This window comes from Trichosurus vulpecula, chromosome 4 (assembly GCF_011100635.1).
Source record: "Trichosurus vulpecula isolate mTriVul1 chromosome 4, mTriVul1.pri, whole genome shotgun sequence".
In the NCBI taxonomy this organism is placed as follows: Eukaryota; Metazoa; Chordata; class Mammalia; order Diprotodontia; family Phalangeridae; genus Trichosurus; species Trichosurus vulpecula.
The window spans coordinates 25,612,238-25,636,674 of NC_050576.1; the positions used below are offsets into that span (position 1 = coordinate 25,612,238).

The window sequence follows — 24,437 nt, forward strand, 5'->3', positions numbered from 1 at the left end:
GCATGCCCGTGCCTCAGGGTACTGGGAAAAAGCCTGTGATGGCAGTGTGCTGCCGAAGAAGCACTTTATTTGGCCACTTTATGAGCTTAAGAGATTAACTTGCTTTGACCTAGGGGTGGACATTTGAATAGTTAACAATTATTTTGGGAATGATTGATTGAAGAAATTATCTTGCTGGGACCTAGCGGTGGGTCACATTTGAATTGTAAACCAATATTTGGGAATGTCACTGAATGATATGTTTTGCTTTATTATGAATGATATGTTTTAGTTTCCTTTGTAATTGGATCACAATGTATGTTCTAGGATACATGGCTGATTAGATTATGTATCCTAGAACAAGGGATGGAGTGTAACCAGAATGGCCTTTGTTTTCTTTGAGTGACTCAATTTATCTCAGTGAGCTTTACTAGGTGCTAAGCCCCAGGCCCAAACCCCATTAGGTGTTAATGTAATCCATGTGGATGTGAACCTCCCAGGGTCCTAAGGGATGGGGCCAACTCAAGAACCAATCACCAGAGCCTGAGCTCTGGTGATTCAGATGATGTTTGATGATGTCTGAAGCCCTATAAGAAAGGAGGACAGAGCCATTTGTGCGGGGCTCTGGAGATGGTGTTGATGAGGAGACTCCGGGCAGCTGTAGCTAAGGATCCCTCCAGCTTGTACACCCGGATGTTGAAACTTTGTTGAACTCTGGTAACTGTGTGTTGGACAAAGTCTGTTGATGTTTGTAATTTGTTTGCATTTTGTTTTGAAGTTCAGGGTGCTGGCTTTTTCCCCTGAACTAACTGAATGATATTTGAATGCTGAATTAAAAGTAAGCTTGTCAATCCCTTCACTCTGCTTTCCTTAATTAAGCAGATCAAAAGAACCTGTGCTGTTGGCAGCTTTCTGGGTGCTGGCTGTGGATGAATCTTATACCTCCACAGAAGCTGCTAGCTGGATTGTTCAAACAGCCATGGAAAGAGTACTGGACATGTAGGGCTGAACTCAGAATCACTCAACCCCAGGTGCTCTGGAGCATGGGTGTAGTGGATAGGTAGGGCATTGGACTTGGAGCTGATGAGACCTGGGTTCAAATCCTGCCCCAGCCACAACTAGCTGATTTGTACTTGCCTCAGTATCCTCAGAGAAGATGCAGATGTTCATTCATAACATCTCACCTAGGAGTTCTCTAAACAAAATCAGTTCTAGGACCAGACCCTCTCCCCTAGGCACAGTGCCTAGCACATAGTAGGTGCTATCTAAATGCTTCCTGAATGAATGAAGAAATGACTATAATCTGCTAAAACCTCATTGTCTCTAAAGACATGGACTGGGCACAGGGTGTCTTCCATGACAGATGAGCACCTTTGGTGAGCATAGGAGGCAGCTGGTGACTCAGTGGGTAGGTAGATTGCTCGGTTTGGAATTAGAAAGACCTGAGTTCAAATCTGACCTCCAACTGTGACTAGCTATGTGACAAGGTAATGATAATAATAGCACCTAAATCCCAGGGTTGTTGTGAGGATCAAATGAGATCATATTTGTAAAGTGCCCAGCACATAGTAGGTGCTATGTAGTATTTTATTTTTTCCAGTTACATACTATTAAGTTAGAATAGGAAATAAAAGAAATGAGGTGGGTGAAGGACTTCTGTGCTCCCCACTCCAAAAGCCCCCAGCTTCCATGATTCCCCACGACCATGCTCCAAGCCCCTTCATCTTTCTGCTTCCTCCTATGTGAAATGGGGAGGGTTGTAGGTTTTAGAGCTGGAATGAGCCTCGGATGTCATTGTCCAGTCCAAACCTCTAAATCCTTCTGGAGAGAGAAGGGCTGAGGCCCAGAGAGAGGAGGAAGGAGAATCTAGATCCAGAGCTCTGTCCTCAGCACCGTGAGGGGAGTAATCACAAGCCTGCCTAGCTCTCGAGTTGTTTGGAAGAGGGGTGTCTTGTACACCCTGAAGGACACATACAAGTGTATCTACAAGGCTCTAGCCTCATGATCTCAGAGGGAGCCTGGCTACATTTCCCCATTTGAGGGGCACCCCTGAGGTGTTAGGAGTGTCTCCTCTTTAACATAGCTGCTCCAGCCCCCATTCCAGTGTACTGCCCCCCAACACTGTTAGCTTCCAGGATTTCATTTAGTCAATTAGCATTTATTAGCTTTTACAAAGACTTAGCAAGAGCAGAAGTGCCCACATTTCTCCCCAACCCTTGTGGACATCTTTTTCCCCTTACCACCTCAATCCCTGAGGTGAGTGGGCCCAGACTTAATAACAAAGTTTCTGTGTAGCGCTTGTCCCGTCAAGTCCATGGCCAAGTGCAATGTATTCAGTGGAAGAGTCCACACCTTAGCTATGGTGGGGTCTACTCAATGGTCATGAACCCTAGTCCTGGACCTCCTGGTGGCTCCCTCCCAAGCCCTTTCCAAGGAGGATGCTGCATCCCTTGGAGCCTGATGATGCATAAGGAATCATTAGTGTGATTTAAACCCAGCTAAACAACTCTTGTGGCAATTCCCTTCTCTCTCTCTACCCCCGTCTCAAAATGGTGGCTCCTACAAAGGCGATGTGCTATAAAGAGTCTTCAATTCCATTGTCAGAAGACAGGTGTGGAATGTAGGCTCTGCAACCTGGGAGACCTTGGGCAAGTCAGTTCTCTTTGGGCCTCTGTAAAAAGCAGGCATTGGACCAGGACAACCAAGCAACAAACAAACCTTTATGAAGGACATACTATGTGCTTGCTTCAATCCATCCTCCACTCAATGGACAAGATAGTTTTCCTAAAGCACACATCCCCCACCCCCCTCCGATAACCTCTCCATCTCCCTAGTGCTTCCAGGACAAACATAAAACCCCTTTTTGCTTTTAAAGCCTTTCACAACTGGATCTCTTTCAACTTTTCTAGTCTTCTTGTCTTTGACTCCCCTCTGGTGCTCTGAGATCCAACTTCCCAGACCTTGTCACTTACTGTTCATTCCGTCTTCCAGCTCCCCACCTTTTTCAGCTCAGTGACTCTGAACTCAGGGCCTCCTGATTCCGTGCCTGGAATGCTCTACCTCCCTCATGCCCCAGCTTCCCTGACTTCCTTCAGGACTCAGCTCACCCTCTGCGGAAGACCTTTCCTGGTCCCTCCACTTCTAGTGCCGTCCTTCTGAGATGCCCTGCCCTTCACCCCATCCATACCTCATCTGCTCCCAGCTGTCCCCATTAGATCATAAGCTCCCGGAGGATAAGGAACTGCCTTTCACCTCTTTATGTAACACTGGCACATAGCAGGTGCTTCATACAGGCTTGTGGATTGATTGATTGTCCCCAGCTTTAGGCTAGGTTGTAGGGATAAAAAAAAAATAAGAGATTCTGCCCTCAAGGAGATTCTATTCTAATAGGCCAAACTGTGGAGGAGGAGGAGTAGGGACCAGGGTTTGTGGTGTTTATTGTTTATGTCCTTTGTTCTGGAAGAGGACCTCAGGAGGGTGATGACTTGTAAGTGAATAGGATTTAAGTGAGGCAGAGCTGACTTCTAACATGAAACCAATTAATCTAACAGTAAACTTCAGTCCTGGAGCAGAGGAAAGACCAGGTCCAGAGGGCCCCCATCTCCCTGTTCCCCATCTCTCCCATGATTCCAGAGAGGGACCCATGACTTCTGCTTAGCTCCAGAGGGCAGAACTAACTGTGTGATGATATTACTTCCTCATAGGAAGGTCAGTCTGGAGCTGGAAGAGGCCTCAGAGGTCATGGCCCCATTTTAGGATGAGTAACCTCAGACTCAGAGGGGTAAAGCCATTTGCCCTTCTTTCCTACCTAGGTAGGAAGTAGCAGGGCTGAGACTTGAACCCAGTCTTCAGATTCCTTATCCAACACCACTGAATGAATGAATGAATGAGCAGTTATGAAGGGCTTACTACATGCCAAGGGCCTGTGCTGAACCCTGAGGGTGTGTGTTGGTAAGCAAAATGGGCTCTTAGCACTTAGCACTTAGTTCAACAAGTACCCTTGAAGAGTTTGGCTTTTCTATTAGGTGTGGAACCTATGTGGGTGTGGATTGGTGACTGGGGTGGGGCCCAAGGTGGGGCTGGCTAAGGGGAGGTGCTAACTCCAGAGCCATGCTCTTGAGTCTTACTAAGTGCTAAGCCCCAGGCTCTAACCCCTATTAGGTGTTAACCTAACCTATGTGGATGTGAACCTCCCAGGGTCCTAAGGGGAGGGGCTAACTGGAGAGCCAATCATAGCAGCCTAAGTTCTGGTCATTCAGATGACGTTTGATGACATCTGAAGCCCTATAAGAAGAGAGGACAGAGCCATTTTCGCAGGGCTCTCACTCGTGGTGGTGCTGAGGCAGAGACTCTGGGTAGCTGTAGCTAAGGGCCCTCCAGCTTGTAACCCGGATGCTGAGACTTTGTTAAACTCTGGTAACTATGTATTGGGATTTGAATCAGACAAGGTCTGTCCGTCCATGTTTGTAATTTGTTTGTATTTGTTCTGAAGTTCAGGATGCTGGCTTTTTCCCCCTGAACTAAGTGAATGATATTTGTGTGCTGAATTAAAGTAAGCTTGTCAACCCCTTCACGTAGCTTTCCTTAGTAAAGCAGATCAAAAGAACATGGGCTTTTGCAGCATGCTGGTAGTGTTCTTGTTGTTGGGCTTTCACCCCCACAACAGCTGCTAGCTGGATTGTTGAAACAGGGTGCTCAAAGAAGAGGCAAGAAAGTCCCTGACCTCAAGCAGCTCACATTCTAATGGAGGAAGACAACACAGCTAGGCACTGCTGGCCAAGGAGGGCTACTTTGGCCCAGAAAGTCATGGTGAGAGGAGCCAAGAGGGAGCAAATTCAAATTCTTTCCAGTAGCCATGGTGGTATTGACTACTGGTCCTGAATTGGAAAGCCTGGAGTGGAGGTGGGAGGGAGGCAGTTAGAGGAGAGGGAAAGGGAAAGAAACTAGCTTGGATGTGAAGTGAAGTATGGCCAGAGCCTGTCTATATCTGGCGGGGCCACATGAGACCCTCCAAAGAGGGCAGCCCCAGGGAGTTCCTGGGCAGAAAGGGTTAAGTATACAGATATTAGCACAGTGCCTGGCACTTCTTGATAAACGCTCATTTCCTTCCTTCCTTTCTTCCTTCCCTCTTTCCCTCCTTCCTTCCTTCTTTCCCTCCCCCTTTTCTTTCCTTCTTTCCTTCCCTTCTTTCTTTCTTCCTTCCCTCTCTTTCCCTCCTTCCTTCTTCCCTTCTTTCTCCCTCCCTCCTTCACTTCCTTCCTTGCTCCCTCCCTCTCTCCCTCCCTCCTTCCTTCCTTCCTTCTTTCCTTCCTGCCAGACTAGATAAAAAAAATAAGTCTACCGCACCCTATGACATAGAGAATGAAAATATTCCTATCTGCATTGGATGGACAGTGAGGTGACTTGTCCAGGGCATCATAGCCTATGAGGGGCAGATCCAGGGCTTCTGCCTCCAAGGCCAGAGCTCTCTTGGCTGCTGTCCAACACTGCCAAATTTAAAGGTCTGTAAGACATTTGTGCATCTGCTAGCCACACCTCACCCATGCCTGTTTTGGCTTTCTGGGTCCTCCAGCCCCTTTCTCTGCCCACCAAGCTGCCCAGCCAAAGGGCAGAAGACCCTGTGCAGATACTTTTCTCCTTCTGGTACCCTTGCACACCATGGGTCAAAGGACAGTCCTGGTGAGGGAAGGGCAAGGGGTGGGGAGTCTGGATTTTCTGCTTGACCCGAAGGTTCAGGGCTGGGAAGAAGGAGGGCAGAAGGAGGGGCCTCCCTTGTACAATCCTCTAGGCTGACACAGGGAGCTCTCTCCTCCCCGCAGACGCACGACTGAGCCCCTGGATTCCCGTCCATCCACTCCCTAGCCAGAAGGGACTCTGTGAGAGAAGCTAAGCCGAGGACCTCTGCTGAGCCGGCCGGTAGAAGGTGGCACCATGACACCGGGGAAGGCCTGGGCAGCAGCAGCAGGCGTGGCGGTGGTATTGGTGGTAGCCATAGTCCTTTCTGTCAGCCTCACCCAGGGCCGCGGCTCCCAGCCAGGTAGGAGGTGCAGGCGAGGGGCTCTCCCTGCCAAAAGCATTCTGATTGGCTCAGATCCTTCCCTTTGCTCTCTCCAAGGCTTCCCGCCCCTTCACCCCACCTGCTTGGCTCAGGTGCCCTCTTCCTTCCCACAATGTTCCCCAAGGTTAAGGGTGAGGGCCCAAGTTTTGCCTCAGGGTGCTGAATAAGAAGTAAGCAAAAGTACTGGTAGTTCTTGGGGTGGGGGAGCACAGGAGAGGCTCTTCCCATGTGTCTCCCTTCCAGCCCTGTGCCCACTGTAGCCACCTCCCCTACACTGCCCTCAGAGCCATGGCCCACTCCAGCTGAGGGACCCTTTAATGTGTTAGACCCAAGTGGAGTTTGGGCTGCTCCTTCCAGGTGTCAAAATCCCAATATGGGGCTCTGGATTCTGTTCTGATTGGCTCATGGACCCTTTTGATCTCCTCCCCAACATTCTTCCCAGCAGAGCGCTTGCTGGCCCCATTCCTCCTCCTTCTCCCTTCCCAGTTTGCCTCCCCCCATTCTTCCCCAACAAGGCTCCAATTGCCTTGGCTCCCTGCCTTTACTTTCCCCATGATCCTCCCCCCTGCAATCTCCCAAATTAAAATCAGTCAAGCTCTAATTAGCTCAGCCTCCTTCCTTTTCCCTCTAGGATTCTGCCCAAGAGAGGCTCTTGGCCATTCTCCTCCCCCATTCTCAAGACTCTGCAAGGTTCTCACTGGCTTAGATCTCCTTGTAAGACCCTCTCCCCCTTGGAAGGATCCGATTGGCTTTGCCTCTTGCCTCCCTTTCCCAAGATTTTTCTCCGAGGAGCCCCAGAATCTCAGAGTTGGAAAGGACTCCAGGCACCACCGAGTCCAGTCCATACCTGACAGGGATCTCCCTGTACTGAATCCCTGACAAGGGGCCATCTCCCTTTGAAGACCTGCAGCGATGGGGAACTCACTACTTACACTTAGCTTTCCTAAGTTTTTCTCCTGGCAAGAGTTTGATTCGCTTCATTTCCTTCTTCCCAGTAAAAGTTTATATAAGCCTGGGGTCCCTCTCCCCAAGACTCTTCAATCCCAGCAACGACTCAGAAGAGAATTGTCCGAAGTCAGAGACTTCATGGCAAAGCTAAGACTAGAACCCGGGTGTCCTGAATCCCCAGGTCAGCACCCCCTCCTCTCAGGGTCACTGGAAATGGCTTCCAGTCCATTCCCTTGACTTAGGACAGGTGATTCATCTATTCCCAGAGTGTGAGAGCTGTCGGCCAGATGGTGACATGATGGACTACCTCATCAGCATTGGGCGCATCAGCCACAGGGATGGCCTGTTGGTCACCTGGTACCACGCCGCCAACCACCGGAGTGAGATGGAGGAGGCGCTGAGCAGTAAGGCCTGCAGATCCTCAGCCCTTGGGGGAGCAGGAGCCGGGGAGGGGGGGTGGGGGTGGGGAGGGAGATGGGCTGGACCTCAGTGGAGAGATAGGGGAGGGGGGAGGGGCGCCCTCTTCAGTCAACCCTGGGAGACCAAACCCTGAGGACAGAGTTAAGGGGTTCAGGGCTATTCTTCCCTCCTTCCCCCAGAAAAGCCCCAAGGAGTATTGTCTGAGGGGCCTCAAGGCTCCGCTTCTCTCTCCTAGCCTGATTTAAGATCCCAGTTTCTGAATGATTCTTCTCTCTTCCTATCAACTCTCAGGAAAGACTCTGGCTTTATTCATTTAGAATCCTGCAACTAGAACGTCAGAGCTGAGAGGAGCTTAGAACAGGGAATATCAGAGCTGGGCGGGGGCGGGGGGGAACTTAGGACAGGAGATGTCACAACTTGGGGAGAGCTTGGGACAGGGGACATCAGAGCTGGGAGGGGCCTGAGAACAGGGGATGTCAGAGCTGGGAGGGGCCTTAGAACAGAGGATGTCAGGGGTGTGGGAGGGAATGGGGCTCAGAACAGAGAAGGTCTGACCTCGAAGTGACCATTAGAACACAGAATGTCCAAGCAGTCAAGTTGAATGGGTTGGTTTTTCTAGGACTGGGGGAATCTCCCAATAAATGGGAGGGATCACCCCACCCTAGGCAAGGTCATAAAGCCTCCCTAGACTGACACTGAACTCTGCCTCGACTGACGGCAGCTTATCACCTGAAGATAAGGGGATGCTGAGAAAGGTCAGCCGCACTCAAGTGTTATTATCTTTCCTAAGAAAGAAGCATAGACAAGTGTGAACAGGCAAACCCAGGGCCATAGAGAAGATGCAGGGTGGTCTGGTGGCTAGCCCTAGCCTGGGAGTCGGGAGGCCTGGATTCTCCTCAGTTCTTCCGCTGATATGCTCTGGGACCTTGGACAAGTCACATCTCTGGAGATCTCAGTTTCCTCCTAAGGGGAAAAACTCAGGTTTGGACTCTGGGCCTTTGATGATAATAACATGGGAACATCTTATCATTGTCTCCAAGGAAGACAACAGAGATACGAGTTCCTCGTGGGTGGGGGAGAGCTGGGGAGATTTTCACAGAAGGGCTGAACCCCCAAAGTGGAAGGGACCCCAGGGCTGGCTGTTCTAACCTGTACTGGACCAAGTGTCCCCTTTATGTTACTGAACAAAGGATCATCCAACCACTGCTTGAGTCTCTCCAGGGAGGAGAAGCCTGCCACCTCCAGAGGCCCATTCCGCATACAGACGGCTCCAACTGTTGGGAGATTTTTTCTTACATAAACCTAAATTTGTCCGTCTGCACTTTCACCCTTTGCTCCTTGTCCTGATCTCTGGGCCAAGCTGACTTTGACTTCAAAAGTCTTATTACGGTCCCCCTGAGCCTCCTCCAGGCTAGGGCTAGGCGTGGGGTTAAATAACTTCTTGAGGATCACCCAGTCAATAAATCAGAGGCAGAGCTTGAACCTGGGTCTTCTTGACTTCGAGGCTGGCTCTCTTACCCACCACACCAGGCCTCCTGCTCCAGGTTGAATCTGTGCTGGATGTATGCTGGCCACTAGACACTGGTCAGCTGGCCAGCCTGGATGCACATAGTCTGCTGGCTGCTCCCAGCTTCTGGCCTCAGTTAAAGTCCTTGACAGTGCCACTCTGTCTTCCTTATGAGAAGGGTAGACCGTATACAGGGCAACTAAGTGGCACAGGGCACCTTGCTTGTAGCAGGATGACCTGAGTTCAAATTCAGCCTCAGATACTTACTAGCTATATGATCCTGGGCAAGTCACTTCACTCTGTTTGCCTCGCTCATGAGCTGGAGAAGGAAATGGCAAACCCCTCCAGTGTCTCTGCCAAGAAAACCCCAAATGGGGCCAGAAAGAGTCGGATACAACTAAACAAGACCATATACTCTCTTAGGTCAAAGCCAAAGACTTTTATACATCCCTTTATACTCTTATGTATATTTATACTCCTATAAGACTCGTAAGTCTTTGAGAAAAACAGCCTCAGTTGCCTCAGCCCCGGGACCAGCCCCAGCTTGACCTAGGAGAGTCCCTTTCTCAGTGTCTTTCCCATGAGAAGTGACTACCTTGTTCCTTTCCAGAGTCTTAGATAGACGGCTTTTAGACCCCAGCCAGAGATTTCTCAGCCTAGGTACCAATATCAGTGGACACAGATCGAACTCTCCTTCTTTGCAGCTAATGCCCACAGGCTTCCTCTTCCCCTTGGCCTGGCCATCCTGGTTGCTGGGCTTGGATCTCCGGGGATGACCTCAATCTAGCCTGATGCTTCTCAAATCTCTTTTGTTCTTGGTGCAAAGATTCAAGAGGCATGCTAAACGTTTACTTGCAACAAAGAAGGATTTAAGATTCCTCTTCTCACCCTCCAGTCTCCCACCTCCTCCTTACCTGCTGAGGTCTCACTTGTAGATGAAGGGACTTAGTGCCTCCATGGATTGGGCTACTCTAAAGACCTCCCTGATAGAGCAGACGGTAGCTGGAGCAGGGTGGAGGCTAGGGAATGGGGAAGTCTCAAGGTTTAGAAAAACATAGCTCTGTATGTATCCCTATTTTAATCTCTGAAGGCTTAGCTAGAGCTACACCCATGGAAGTTGCCACTCACTCAACACAGCCAGCCAAGGGTCCTGGGGTTTCACAGTCCCCTGGTTTCTTAATTCCAAAAAAAATTCCTCTCCTCTCCCATGTAGATGAGTGGGTAGGGAAAGGCAGAGAGGGCTCAAAGCCCAGGGGACAAAGGTCTCTGCTGTCCTTCTAAGCACATTCTTGGCCTTTCACATCCATATACTGCCAACGAAAACATGAGCTCACCCTGGCCTCTACCAGACTCCTTCATAACAGTCCTGTGAGGTATAGATGACAGGTATTTTTATGTCCATTTTACAGAAGAGAAAACAGAGGTCAAAAGGATGGATGGTTTATCCATGGTTTAACATCTAAGCATCAGAGCTGGAACATGAATCAAGTTCAGTATTTTTTTCACTATATCATGTCATCTCTTTAATGGGGGCTTGTCAGTATGTGCATCAGTTGGGGGGTGGGGGGACCTCTCATTCTTTCCAAATTCCTTCCCCGTGGTAGTTCATGACATCAGTCACAAATGTGCTTATCATTGAATTGGGTATTCCATTCCCCACCTCCGTGCCCCTGCGTGGGCTATCCTGCCGTGCCTTCTTTGTCTCCATCTCCCAGAATCTTTAGTCCCCTTTGAGGCTAGATTTGGGTGCTAAATCTCACGGAAAGCCTTTCTTCATCTCCCCAGCTGTTCTAGGGTTCTTTTACTCCTCCAAATACCCTGCATTTATTTATCTGTGTGTATACACTGTGTCCCCTAGAAGAGTATACTCTCCTGGGGGAAGGGGCAATTTTTCCCTTTTGTCATTGTAACCCCAGTGTCTTGCACTCCAGAGGCCTGATCTTTCTAAAAGTTTGTGAATTAAATTAAATTGGTCTTAGAGTTCCCTTAGGGACTTGAACCACAATTAACAAGAGCCATGTTATCGAAGACCGGGAGGCATCTTTGTAGGGTTTTTTGTTGTTCGGTTGTGTCCAACTCTTGGAGAGTCCATTTGGGGTTTTCTTGGCAAAGACACTGGACTGGCTTGCCATTTCCTTCTCCAGCTCATTTTACAAAGGAGGAAACTGAGGCAAACAAGGTTCAGTGACTTGCCCAGGGTCACACAGCCGGGGGTGTCTGAGGCTGGATTTGACCTCGGGTCTTCTTGACTCCAGGCAGGGCCTGCTATCCCCTTTGGCACCTAGGGGCCCAAAGGGACCTTAGTGATCCTGTAACCCAATCCCCTCATCTTACAGGGAACAAAACTGAGGCCCAGAGAAATTGTTCTAAGAAGTTATGCCTAATAATAATTCCCACCCTTTTGGGAAGACTGAGGATCAGATGAGATAATGTAGGTGAAAGTGCTTTGTAAACCTTCAGCCTCTCTATGTTCACTATTAAGTGACTTGCCTGGGGTCACACAGCTAGCAAGGGTCAGAGGAAGGATTTGAACTCAGGGCTTTCTGACTACAAGTCTAGCACACTGTCTCACATATCACTCTACCTCTCAGGGGATCTTGGGTCTATGTTCTGTGGGAACTTCAGACTGGTTAGGAGGAGTAGGTAGAACCCAGCAGACATTTCTGGGGGTACCAGAATCCCTTAAATCCCGCATCCTGCCCAGATGTAGGGCCAGCCATCTATCCACCATTCCCATACGCCTTCCTGATCAGCAAGGGTGTTCAGGGTTGGGGGTGAGCTATGCTCCTCCTTGTTACTCTTTCTCTGTGTTCCTTCCCCCTTGGGACACAGGTGAAGTCATGGTGTTGGAAGCAGATGTCAACGTGGAAGGGCTGGACACAGCCAATGAGACAGGTGTCCCGATCATGGCCCACCCCCCTGCCATCTACAGTGACAACACCTTGGAACAGTGGCTGGAAGCCGTATTGACTAGATCCAGAAAAGGTAACAGCCGTGGCCTCTTCACACAGTGCCTGGCGCATAGTAGGCACCGATTGATGGATGGGTTGGAGCTTTCAGTGCTGAGATATCATCCCCATGTGGTCCACAGGAAAGAGCTTGGCTGAGAGGCCAGAAGTCCAGGTGCTTCATGAGATCTAGATTACTTTTAGACGTCTGCAGATGAGGAAAATTGAGGTCCACAGACATTATCGGACTTGTCCATGGCCACACAGAGAGAAAATGAAAGCTGCTGCTTTTCTACAACACAACTTTTTATTTCTGGTTTTCTCCTTAACTTTCTGTATAAGCCTCTATTCCTTCATCTTTAAAATGGGGATAACACCCTCAGATGAAAGAATCTGATGAGTTATTTGTAAGCCATAAAGCACAGGACAAGTGCACCCTACTGATGATGTCATCCCTATAATCAAGACTTCCTCTCTGGCCTCCCCCACCTCAGGGCTGGGAGGGGCCTTAGAACAGGGGGTGTCAGGGCTGGGAGGGGCCTTAGAACAGGGGGTGTCAGGGCTGGGAGGGGCCTTAGGACAGGGGATGTCAGAGCTGGGATGGGGCTTAGGACAGGGGATGTCAGGGCTGGGAGGGTCCTGAGAACAGAACCTAGAATGTCAGCTCTATATTAACATAGCCCTTTGGGGTGTATGAAGCTCTTTATACATATAACCTCATTGCGTCTTCATGGTGCATGAGATGGTTATTACAAGTACTGTTATACCCACTTTACAGACAAAGAATCTGAGGCTCAGAGAGCATAGTGTCAGAGAAGGGATTTGAACTCAGGTCCTCCTGGATTCCCAGTCCAGTTTTCTCTCCACTGCTTGGCTCTCCAGAATGGAGCATTTACAGTTCTCGTAACCCCTCTGGAGCCCTTCCAGACCTTCTCTGTGTTCTTTGCCAGGCATCAAGCTGGATTTCAAGAACATCAAGGCAGTGGGCCCTTCTCTGGATCTTTTGAGGAAGCAGACAGAGGATGGGAGAATCCAGAGGCCAGTGTGGATCAACGCTGACATCCTGGACGGCCCCAATGTGCCCCTCCCAGTTGCCGTCGATGCAACACAGTGAGTCAGTGGTTTCTCTCCTCCCTGAATGCATTAAGAGTCTCAGCTGGATCTCTCTCCTTCCCTTCCCCTCCCCCCACTCTAGACCATCAACCCACTGGCAGGAGTACTTGGGGATGGGAGGGAGGCAGAATGAGAACACAAAGACTCAGGGGCTCTGCTCTGCCTTCCTTGGGGAGTAACCTCTCCCAGCTCCCTTTTATATGATGTCTTCTCCCTTTAGAACATAAGGGCCCGGAGCATAGAGACTGGTTTTATTTGTATTTTTTTAAAGTTTTTGTCTGCATTTGTATTTCTAATGCTTAGCACAGTCCCTGGCATATAGTGGGTGCTCAATAAATGCTCTGTTTGTCTGTCTATATCTGTTTGCCTATCCATCTATCCATCCATCCATCTGTCTGTCCATCCGTCTGGCTATCCATCCATCCATCCATCTGTCTGTCCATCTGTCTGTCCATCTGTCTATCCATCCATCCATCTGTCTGTCCATCTGTCTATCCATCCATCTGGCTATCCATCTATCCATCCGTTCATCTGTCTGTCTATCCGTCTATCCATCCATCCATCTGTCTGTCCATCTGTCTATCCATCCATCTATTTCTCTATCAGAGGCACAGACAGAGTTTGAGGGAGACTCTGGTTCATTTCAATTCAACCAGCCTTTATCGAGTACCTACTGCATGCAAGGCACAGTGGATACACAGACAGAATTGAAACCATCCTTTCCCTCAAAGAACTTATGTTCTCCATGGGAAGGGATGGGGAATGACAGACACAGGATAGATGGAGATGAGCAAATACAAGGCAATGTGAGGGGGGAGAGAGAGCCGGGAAAAAACTGCGTCAGAGCAATTGTTTGTCCCTTGATGTCAGATACAAGACCGAGTGAGCATATAATTAAAGAACTTAGGGATTTAAAGCTGGCAGAGACCTTTGATACCATCTCTGTCCCTCCCCCAATTTTACAAAGCTGGAAACTGAGGCCAGAAAGGTTAAGCAACTAGCCCGAGGTCACATGTCACACAGACCAGAAGTAGCAGTGACAAGATTTGAACCCAGACCCCCTGAATCCAAAGCAAAGCTCTTTCCAAACCCATGACCTCCCATAATTCAAATTCAACTCAATAGGCACTTATTTATTTCGTCCCTACTGTGTGCCCAGCACTATGCTAGGGGCTAGACCCAAAGACAAAAATCAAATATTTCCTGCCTTCAAAGAGTTTGCATTCTATCAGAGTAAAGTATGGTGAAAAAAGCACTGGTTCTGAAGTTGGAAGACCTGAGTTCAAATTCTACTCGTGATGCTTGTATGACCTTGCAAAAGTCACTTGAATCTCCCTGTGCCACAGTTTTCTTATCTGCATAATGAGAGAATTGGAGTACATCACTTTTTCCACCCTGACAAGCTGCTGGCTTCCTCACTGACCACATTTCTGAGGCCAATGGCTGGACGTTTGGGCAATGACCTCCTTGCTTACTCAACATTCCATCCACAAATCTTTCCTGGGTGCCTACCACGTACCCAGACCTGCCATAAGTATAGTATGATTTCCCTCCCAGAAGACAAGGTAAGGAGGCTCCCAGGATATCATTCTACTTTCTTATGCTATCAGGGTGAATTAAATACTCCTATAAAAAATGGAGGAAGGACTTCTAGGTAAAGGAAAGACATTTTAAGAAGGATCTGATTCTATGCAAAGAAAAGAGGAAAAGGACCTGAAATGGAAGAAGGTTACCCCTACTAGTATCTGGAGATCGGAGAAGAAAAAAGACAACAGAAACAATGAAGCTGATGAATAGCTCAGGGGTTCTTTGTGTCTGGGCTGGGAGCAGAGCTGGGTCCTCTAAGGAGGAAGCACCGGCTTCTCACACTCTGAGGAAAGATGGGGTAGATTCCCAAAATCGATCAGGAGAGAGATGGAAAGAAGAGGACTGCCAACTAGACAACCCCGGGAGGTCTAGCAGCCTCCCAGAGAACGTATGCTAGAGATGGGGTGTGGGTGGGGGACATCTGAAGGCATTTCAGTGACTCTCCTGAGCGTAATAAAAGATGGTGGAAAGCTAGATGTGATAGTCAAAAATCAGAAGACCTGTAGTTTCCCCAATGCTTAGAAGGCAAGAACTTCGGAAAAGACAGATTTGGGAAGTGAATGACGGCTTAACAAGATGGTGTCTGACGATGATGCAATTTCAGTTTTGAGTCATAATTTAAAGTATAACAGTGATGTAGTCTTGGCCATCACAGGAATGGAACCCCCCTAACAAGGGCTGGTAAAATACATCAGTTTTTGGAATTCTGTAAACATAATCAAAATCACTCTATCAACCAACAAGCATTTATTAATCAGTTGCTATGGGCCAAGCACTGTCCTAAGTGCTGAGAACATTCCATGAGCACCTACTATGTGCCAAATACTAGAATGCAAATACAAAAAAGAAGTGAGAAAAAAATCCCTCCCCTCAAGGAGCTTACACTCAATCAAGACAGCATGTTGTATAAACCCTTGTTGACTGATATGTTCATCGACAATTACATTCAGAATAAATAGTTACAGGATAACTAGGGTAGTTAGGGAGGGAGGAAACTAGCATTTGGAGGGATCAGGAAAGGCGCAACTGGGTGGGTGGGCAGAGTTGATGAACAAGCATGGAGGTGGAGGATAGGAAGGACCCAGTGGGAGGAAGAGAGAAGCCAGTTTAGCCAGACCGTAGAGTGGAGGAAGGAGGGCGATATATAGTGAGGATGAAACTATACATTGAGGCCAAGTTGTGAAGGGTTTTAGACAGTCAACAAACATTTATTAAGAACCTACTATGTGCCTGGAACTGTGCTAAGATGAAGATACAAACAGGCAAAAAGAAAGACCACCCTTGCCCTCAAGAAGCTTAAATTCTAGTGGGGGAAACAACACATAAAAAAGAAGCTGAGAAATAAGGGTGGGTGACCAGGGGGAGTGGGTCACAGTGGAGAAAAAAAGTCCAGAGCCCAGGAGCAGGGCCCAGAGAGGAGTGACACATCATGGATGACCTGAGGGCCTTAGAATGGAAGTTCTAGATCATTCACAGGAAGGGGCCACAGGGGCAGAGGGATCTGCCAGAGCGAGAAGGCTGCTGGGAGGAAGAGAACCTTCTTTTGCATTTAAGTGCAAAAGAAGTCCCCCTTCCCCCATCCTTTAAAGGTCAGACTTGCCCAGGATTGAATCTGGGCTTGGCTCTAGTCCAGAGCCAAGGGTCCTTGTGGCAGAGGGGGCCCTCTTTGGGATGTAAATCTTACAAAGGGAAATACAAAGTTAATGGGGGTGGGGGAGATATCCACAGTTGGGATGGGGGATCAGGGAAGGCCTCAGATGGGAAGTAGCCCTTGTCCTGGGGTTCGAAGCGGGTCAAAGCTTTCCAGAGGCAAAGGTGAGGAAGGAGAGCAGATCAGGAATGGGATATCTTCACCTGCTTAAAAATAGAGACGGGGGAGGTGAATGCCCTGTATGCAGAAGGACGTGTAGCCCAGGTTAGCTGGCTTACAGAGGAGAACACCAGATTGTGAAGAGCTTGAAATGTCAGGCGGGGGAGTGGACTTGATCCCAAAGGCAGCAGAGAATCACTGGAGCTTCTGGACCTGGGGAATGGGGCGGCCAGACCTGGGCTTCAGAGAATTTGAAAGTGGAGTGGGAGGGGAGACACTAGGGCAGGGCTCTCAATCGGGGGCTTTTGCAATAGTCCAGTTGAGAAGGTGATGAGGGTCTCCACCAGGGAGGAGACCTTAGTAAGAGAGAGAAGGGCATGGATGCAAAGGGTGTTGTGGAGACAGGACGAACAGGACAACTGGTTGGATATGGAGATGCTTTGTAGCATGGTGAATGGCGCATGGTAGGTGCTTAATAAATACTTCCTTAACTTCCTTCCTTTCTCCCTTCCCTAACTTCTTTCCTTCCTAACATCCTTCCTTCCTTTCTCCCTTCCTTAACTTACTTCCTTTCTTTTTTCCCTTCTTTCTGACTTTCTTCATTCTTCCTTCCTTCCTAACATCCTTTCTTCCTTTCTTTTTTCTTCCTTCTGAACTTCCTTCTTTCCTTTCTAACATCCTTTTTCTTCTTTTTTTCCTTTCTAATTTTCTTCCATCCTTCTTCTCTCCCTTCCCTAACTTCTTTCCTTCCTAACATCCTTCTTTCCTTTCTCCCTTCCTCAACTTCCTTTCTTTTTCCCTTCTTTCTGATTTTTTTCATTTTTCCTTTGTTCCTCCCTAAAATCCTTTTTCCTCCCTTTTTTCCTTTCTAACTTCCTTCCTTTCTGACTTTCTTCATTCTTTTCTTCCTTCCTAACATCCTTTCTTCCTTCTGAACTTCTTTCCTTCCTTCCTTTTCCCTTTTTTTCCCTTCCTTCCTAACTTCCTTTCTTCCTTTCTAACTTCCTTCCTACCACCCATGGTAGGTGAGTGAGAGTGAAGGGTTAAAGATGCCTCAGAAGTGACTAATCTGAGTAACTGGAAGGAAGGTGGTGCTCTCAGAAGCAACAAGGATGTTGGGAGTATATCTGTTGGCCAAGTTGAGGTATCTGGTGGTACAGTGAATTAAGTGTTGTGCTTGGAGTCTGAAAGACCTGAGTTCAAATCCCACCTCAGACACTTGCTAACTCTGTGGCCCTGGGTAAGTCACTTAACCTCTGCCTCAGTTTCCTCAACTTTCCACCTACCTCCCAGGGTTGTTGCAAGGATTAAATTAGATAATATTTGTGAAGCATTCTGCAATCCTTAAAGTATTATATGAATGCTAGCAATCATTGTTGAGTTGGAATATGAAGGTGAAGAGGATATATTATTATATTGCTCTGGTCTGTAGCTAGTGGGTGATGCAGGACTGTATCTCGGAAGAGAAGAGCGTTGGATATGTTGGTTTGGGAGCATCTTAATAAGAGTAAGAGTATACTATACCAACTAGAATTTAAATGGCGGTTTAAGGTTCGTAGAGCACTTTACATATGATAGCTCATGTGACCCTCACTACAACCCTGGCAGGTGGTTTCTATTATTATCCCCATTTTATACATGGGAAAACTGACTCTGAGTGTAGCTGAGTGACTTGCTCAAGGTCTCGCAGCCGGTAAGTATCCAAAGCATGATCTGAACTCAGGACTTCCTGATTCCAAGTCCAATACTCTACCCACTGCAAACTTGCAGGCCTTGATGGGATTGCCAGGAGGTTGTTGAGAGGACAGAGTCCTGGAAAATGTCGATGCATAGGGAGTGTGATGTGGCAGGACGTTGCAGAAGACTGAGAGCATTATTATAACAAAGAAGACCCCAAGGCTCGGAGAAAGTCAAAGCCTGGCCCAAGTTCCAAACATTGTCTGCTTCTCTTTCTAGGTTCCTGTCCCTGGTTCAGGAAAAGTACCCCGATGCCACCCTGTCTCTGGGCTGGACCACTCTCTACATCTCCTTGGTTCCCAACAGCACCTACACCCAGGACATGATTGAGGAGATGCACAGGCTGGTGGTGGACCTGCCACAGAAAGTGACCTTCCCGGTGCGGGCTGTCATGGCGAGAGCTGCCTGGTCCCATTTCAGCTGGCTCCTGAGTCAGTCCGACAGGTGAGAGGGGGAGGCCCTCTAACAGCCACAAGATTAATCAGTTAATCCATAAACATGCATTAAGTGCCTACTGTGTGCCAGGCACTGTGCTAAGCACTGGGGACATGAGCAAAGAGCAGAACTGACGGTCGTTGGCGCAGTCAGCTCTGTGGCCCGGTGAGGAGCAGAGCCGGCCACAGCCGGGCTTCATGGCGCTACCACTGCTGGCCAGTAGGGGCAGTGTGTAGTTGGGCATTTAAGGAATTAGACGTGCGCTGGCTGTCAGAGGTGGGTGGGGAGCCTTCTGGTACGTCAGGTTGTTTGCAAGGTGAAAGGCAGATCCGGGTAAGCCTGAGGGTGCATGGCTACCTCCTCTGAACTCCCTAGAAAACTTCCCTGACAGGAAGAGTTTCTATGAGTCTCTACTTTTCTTGATTCATGGAAAGGCAGCCAGGATGGCTCTGAATCTCTTTCTCCCCTCCCCTCAACCCCGGGCATCTGGAAAGCATCTGACAAGGCACCTGGTTGACCACCCCACAGCTGGCATTCTGAGAGTCAGCATGAGGCAGTGGATGGAGAGCTGGTGGGAACCTGGGTTCGAGTCTTAATTCTGGGTGATGATGATGATGGTGGTGGTGGTGATTTTTAATAACAGTGAAGATAAAACATGGAAGACAAGTTATGAGAGGCTTTAAGCAGTCAGTCAACTAGCGTGTATTAGGTGCCCACTATGCGCCAGGCACTGTGCTAAGATGGAGATAGAAAGAAAGGCTCTCAAAGAGCTCACAGTTAAAAGCAAAATGGAGGAGTTTACATTTGATTCTGAAGGCAATAAGAAGTGGCTGAGTTTTATGGAATACGGGAGTGATAGGGTTAGATCTGCTGCTGCTGCTGCGGCTAGCTTTTATATAGCGCTTTAAGAAATATTCATCCACTGAATCCCTGGCCATCCCCTGTCATCTTGATCTTTGTCCTGCCACTGGACTTTGATGACTCTGGAAGAGAGAGTGAGGCTGACTGTTTGGGCAACTTTGCCTCACTTAAATCTAAATTTTGGGAGAGTCAAGACATCACCCTATGACGTCATTTGTAAGTTTACAAAGCCCTTCACAAATATCTCATTTGATCATCGCAACAATCCTTGGAGGTATCATAGGCATCATTAGCCCTACTTTACTATTTTATTTATTTACTATTTTAGAGACTCGGTGTTAGGACTTTGTCAGGAATAGCTTTCTAATAATCAATGACATCAAGAAAAGTCAATGAATCATCATTTAAGTTGCTTGTACCTCAGTTTCTATCAGTAAAATGGGTGTTCACACCTACCTAACATTCCGTGGACCTTTTTTTAAGACCCTCCTAGCTCCCCATCCTCCTCCACCTCCACTGTCAGAGTTAGGCCTTAGCAACCTGTGATGCTGCAACCTGCCCCTGGGGTATCTGATATGTAGTTAGAAAAAAGATCTGTGAAGCTGCAGAGAGTGAATTTGTCAGGGTTCCTGGGGGGGGGATCATAGGATCACCGATTTAGAGCTGGAAGGGACCTAGTCCAATCTTCTTGTTTTACAAATGGGGAAATAGAGGCCCAGAGAAGTCGCCCATGGTCACACAGGTTGTGAGTGTCAGGGGCAGGATTTAAACCCAGGTCTTTATTCTCCAATTCCATGTTCTTTCCACTGTACAACGAATAGGAGGCACCATATATCACTGGTCAGCCCTCAATTTCCTGCCCCTCAGAGTGGTTGTGAGATGATGCTTGGCAAACTATACGATGCTTTATAAATGTGAACTGTTATGATTACTGCCCAAATTCCACCCATCTTAAGCCTGGCTCAAGTTTTCCCTCCATGAAGTCTTTCCCAGTCCCTGCCCTGCTCTCAACCTTTGGAGATCCCTCCATCTGAACCTCCATAGTTCTTAAAAATGTTCATTTGATACCTTCTGTCTTTCTATCACCTTAATCCTCCCCACCTAGCAAGCCCTCTCTTGTAAACAAGAATAAAAAGGAAAAGAGGGGGAAAGAGCACTTCAGTAAAACTAATACATTGAATGAGTCTGATAATATATGCAGTACTTCACATCCATAGACCCCCACCAAAGAAGGGAAAGATACATTTTCTCATCTCTACCTCTTTTGCTTTGTAAGCAATCACTAGGCAGTTGGAATGGATGAGCCTAGGTGGGGAAGCACAGAGAGGCACCCTAAGGTACATAGTAGAAGGAATATCTGCCAATTGCTAGCTATGGGTCCCTTGGGCAAACCCCCTCCTCTCTCCAACCTTAAGTTTCCTCATCTGTAAAACGGGGATAATTGTACTTCCTCCCCCAGGGGCGCCAGCTGAGGAGAGAAGCGTGAGCTGCCCACTTCAGCCCGAACCAGGCTCCTGTGGTGTGGGCTTCTCTCTGGGTGAGAGGACTCTGGTTGATGTAGATCTCTCCTGGCTCCAGGTACAGCCTGACCCTGTGGCAGAGCGACTCAGACCCCGTGACTGTGGATGACCTTCTTTACATACGGAAACACAGTGCCACACAGCAAATCTACTATGACCTTTATGAGCCCGTCCTGTCTCAGTTCAAGGAGCTTGCTCAAGAGGGGTCTGGCTCATTCTAGCAAGGGGCAAAGGTCTAAGGGCTGGAGAAGAGAGGGTGCTGGGACCCTGGAATGACTCATCAACCCATCACAAAGCAGGGGAAATTCTCCACCATCTCTCAGGAAAATCAGGAGACATCACTGAACTTCAGAGCTAGAAGAGACTTCGGTAGGCATCAAGTCTGATCCCTCCCAGAATAAGAATCACTTCTCCAGATTCTCTGCTGAATAGTTATCCATTCCATCTCCTTTCTATATATCCTGTGTCTACTTAGTCATTGGTTTCTTGTCTCCCTAGTTAAAGTGTAAGATCCTTGAGGGCAGGAATTATTTTTGCCTTTCTTTGTATCCATAGCACTTAACACAGTGCCTGACACACTGTAAGCACTTAATAAATCCTTTTTGACTGATTTATTGACTTTTCTTGGTGTCATTGATTATTAAAAAGTTATTCCTTACAGAAATCCTAACACTGATTCTCTAAAAACTGCACTCCACCCCACACCCACCCACTTCTTTGCTCCCAGGAAGAACTAGGATTCCACCCTTCAGGACTAAGGAGAACCAATTTAATCCCTTTACAAAACTCTAAATATTTGAATACAACTATTCTTGAGTACAACACTATTCCATCACATTTATAACTTGTTCAGCCATTCCACCACTGATGGGTATCCCCTGTTACCAAGTCTCTGCCACCCCAAAAAGAGCTATTATAAATATTTTTGTACGTATAGGTCCTTTCCCTTTTTCTTCAGTCTATTTGGGGTATAGACCTAGTAGTGGGATCACTGGGTCAAAGGCTGTACAGAGTTTTATAATTTGGGGGCATAATTCCAAATTACTTTCCAAAAATGGCTGTACTAGTTCACAGCTTTCATGAATAGTGCATTTAATGAACCTCTTCTCCCACAGCCACTCCAGCATTTATCATTTTCCTTTTTTGTCAACTTTGCTAATCTGATGGATATGAGGCAGTACCTTAGAGTTGTTTCAATTTGTATTTCTCAAATTATGAGTGATTTAGAGCAATTTATATGACTACTAATATCTTGGATTTCTTCCTCTGAAAACTGCCTATCTCTGTCCTTTAACCATTTATCATTTAGGGAATGGCTCTTATTCATATAAATTTAAATCAGTTCTCTCTATATATAGATATGTGTGTATATGCTTGTATATATATATATATATATACATATATATAATCTTATAATAATATATATAATTTTAGAAATGAAACCTTTATCAGAGAAACTTGTTGCAAAGATTCCCTCCACACACCCCCCCCAATTTTCTGCTTCTCTTCTCATTTTAGTTGCATTGGTTTTGTTTGTGGGAAAAAACTTTTAAATTTTATGTAATTAATTTTATGTAATTAAAATTACCATTTTACTTTCCATGATCTTCTTTATTTTTTATTTGCTCATGAACTCTTCCTCTATCCACAGATATGACATGTAATTTCTTCCAGTCACCTGTAGTTTATGATGTCTCCCTTTATGTCTAGAATGTACCCATTAGAGACTTTTCATATTATATGCTATGCCTAGTTTCTGCCATACTACTTTTAAGTTTTTCCAATAGTTTTTGCCAAATATTGAGTTCCTACCCTAATATCTGGGATCTTATGGTTTATCAAACCCTAGGTTCCTGTGCTCTTTTCTTAATCTGCTCCACTGATCAACCTCTCTATTTCTTACCTAGTACTAAATTGTTTTGATGACTGCAGCTTTGTAATGCAGTTTCAGATCTAAGGACCTATTTGTCCAAAAATATTTATAGCTCTTTTGTGGTAGCAAAAAATTGGAAATTGAAGGAACACCCATCAATTGGGGAATGACTGAATAAATTGTAGTATATGATTGTGATATAATACTATTGTGCAGATGGCTTCCAGAAAAACCTGGGAATATTTATATGAGCTGATGCAAAATGAAGTGAGCAGAACAAGGAGAAAGAACATTGTACATAGTAGGAGCAATATCGTAATGATGATCAACTGTGAAAAACTTAGCTACTCTGTTCAAGACAATGGCCTAAGACAATTCCAAAGGACCCATGATGAAATGCTATCCACCTCCTGAAAAAGAATTGGTCAGGTCTGGATGCAGATTGAAAAAAATTTCTGTACTTTTCTTGTTCCCTCCCTCCCTCTCTCTCTCTCTCTCTCTCTCTCTCTCTCTCTCTCTCTGTATGTTCTTTTGCAACATGGCTAACATGGAAATATGTTTTGTATGACTTCATATGTATGTTTCGACATCATATTGCTTGACTTCTATTCCCATTACAGATAATGTTGGCTCTTAGTTTTAAATAGAGGCTACTTATCATTTTAGGGGAAGTACCATTTATTCTTATGCTTTCTGTTTTGTTTTTTAAACAGAATTACATGTAGTATCTTGTCAAAAGCCTTTTCTGCATCTCTTGATGTTATCATATTATTTTTATTGCTTTTGTTATTAAGATAGTCAAAGTGGCAGGAGGGAGTAAGAGAATTTGGAATTCAAAAAAATGTTTAATGATGTTTAAAATATTTAATGTAATTGGGAAATATTTAACAAAATAAATTAAAATATAGTTTACAAAAGAAAAAAGCATAGTTTGGGATGCTAGGTCTCTAGGTGTCTTAGTGGATGAGCTCTGGACCTAGAGTCAGGAAGACCTGATTTCAAATCTGACTTCAGACACTCACTTACTGTGTGACACTGGGAAAGTCACTTAACCTCTGTTTGTCTAATCCACTGGAATAAGAATAACAAAGTATCTTTGCCAAGAAAACCCCATACAGAGTCACGAAGAGTCAGACATGAGTGAATGACTGAACACCAATACTAAGTCACCTTCCAGCTTTTTTGGTTAATTTCCTTGATAGTCTTGACCTTTTGTTCCTCCAGATGAATTTTATTTTTTTTTTATATTTCTAGAAAGTAATCTTTTAGTAGTTTGATTGATAGAGCACTCAATAAGTAAATTAATTTAGGTGGTATTATCACGTTTATTATGTTGGCTCAGCTGCCCGTAAGCAATTAATATTTTTCCAATTATTTAGCTCTGTCTTTATTTGGATAAACAGTGTTTGGTAATTATGTTCATATGGTTCCTGTATATGTCTCAGCAGTAGGCTTCCAAATATTTTGTTCCATCTTACTTATTTAAATGTTATTTCTCTTTCTATCTTTTCCTGTTGGATTTTGTTGGTAGTTTACAGAAATTCTGATGATTTCTGTGGGTTTATTTGCTATTCTTCAACTTTGTGGAAGTTGTTAGTTGTTTCACATAGTTTTTCAGTTGACTTTCTGGAGTTCTCTAAG

At 46.5% G+C, this 24,437-nt stretch overlaps 1 protein-coding gene across 1 annotated transcript; it reads left to right on the plus strand.

The window, feature by feature from the left end:
- Positions 1 to 5,910: 5,910 nt before the first annotated feature.
- On the plus strand, positions 5,911 to 21,533 carry FAM151A (family with sequence similarity 151 member A). Its single transcript, XM_036754336.1, has 6 exons — positions 5,911 to 6,016; positions 7,252 to 7,389; positions 11,745 to 11,897; positions 12,811 to 12,970; positions 18,327 to 18,551; positions 20,982 to 21,533. The coding sequence occupies exons 1-6, from the start codon at positions 5,911 to 5,913 to the stop codon at positions 21,142 to 21,144; spliced, it is 945 nt and encodes a 314-aa protein (XP_036610231.1). The 3' UTR covers positions 21,145 to 21,533.
- Positions 21,534 to 24,437: the final 2,904 nt, after the last annotated feature.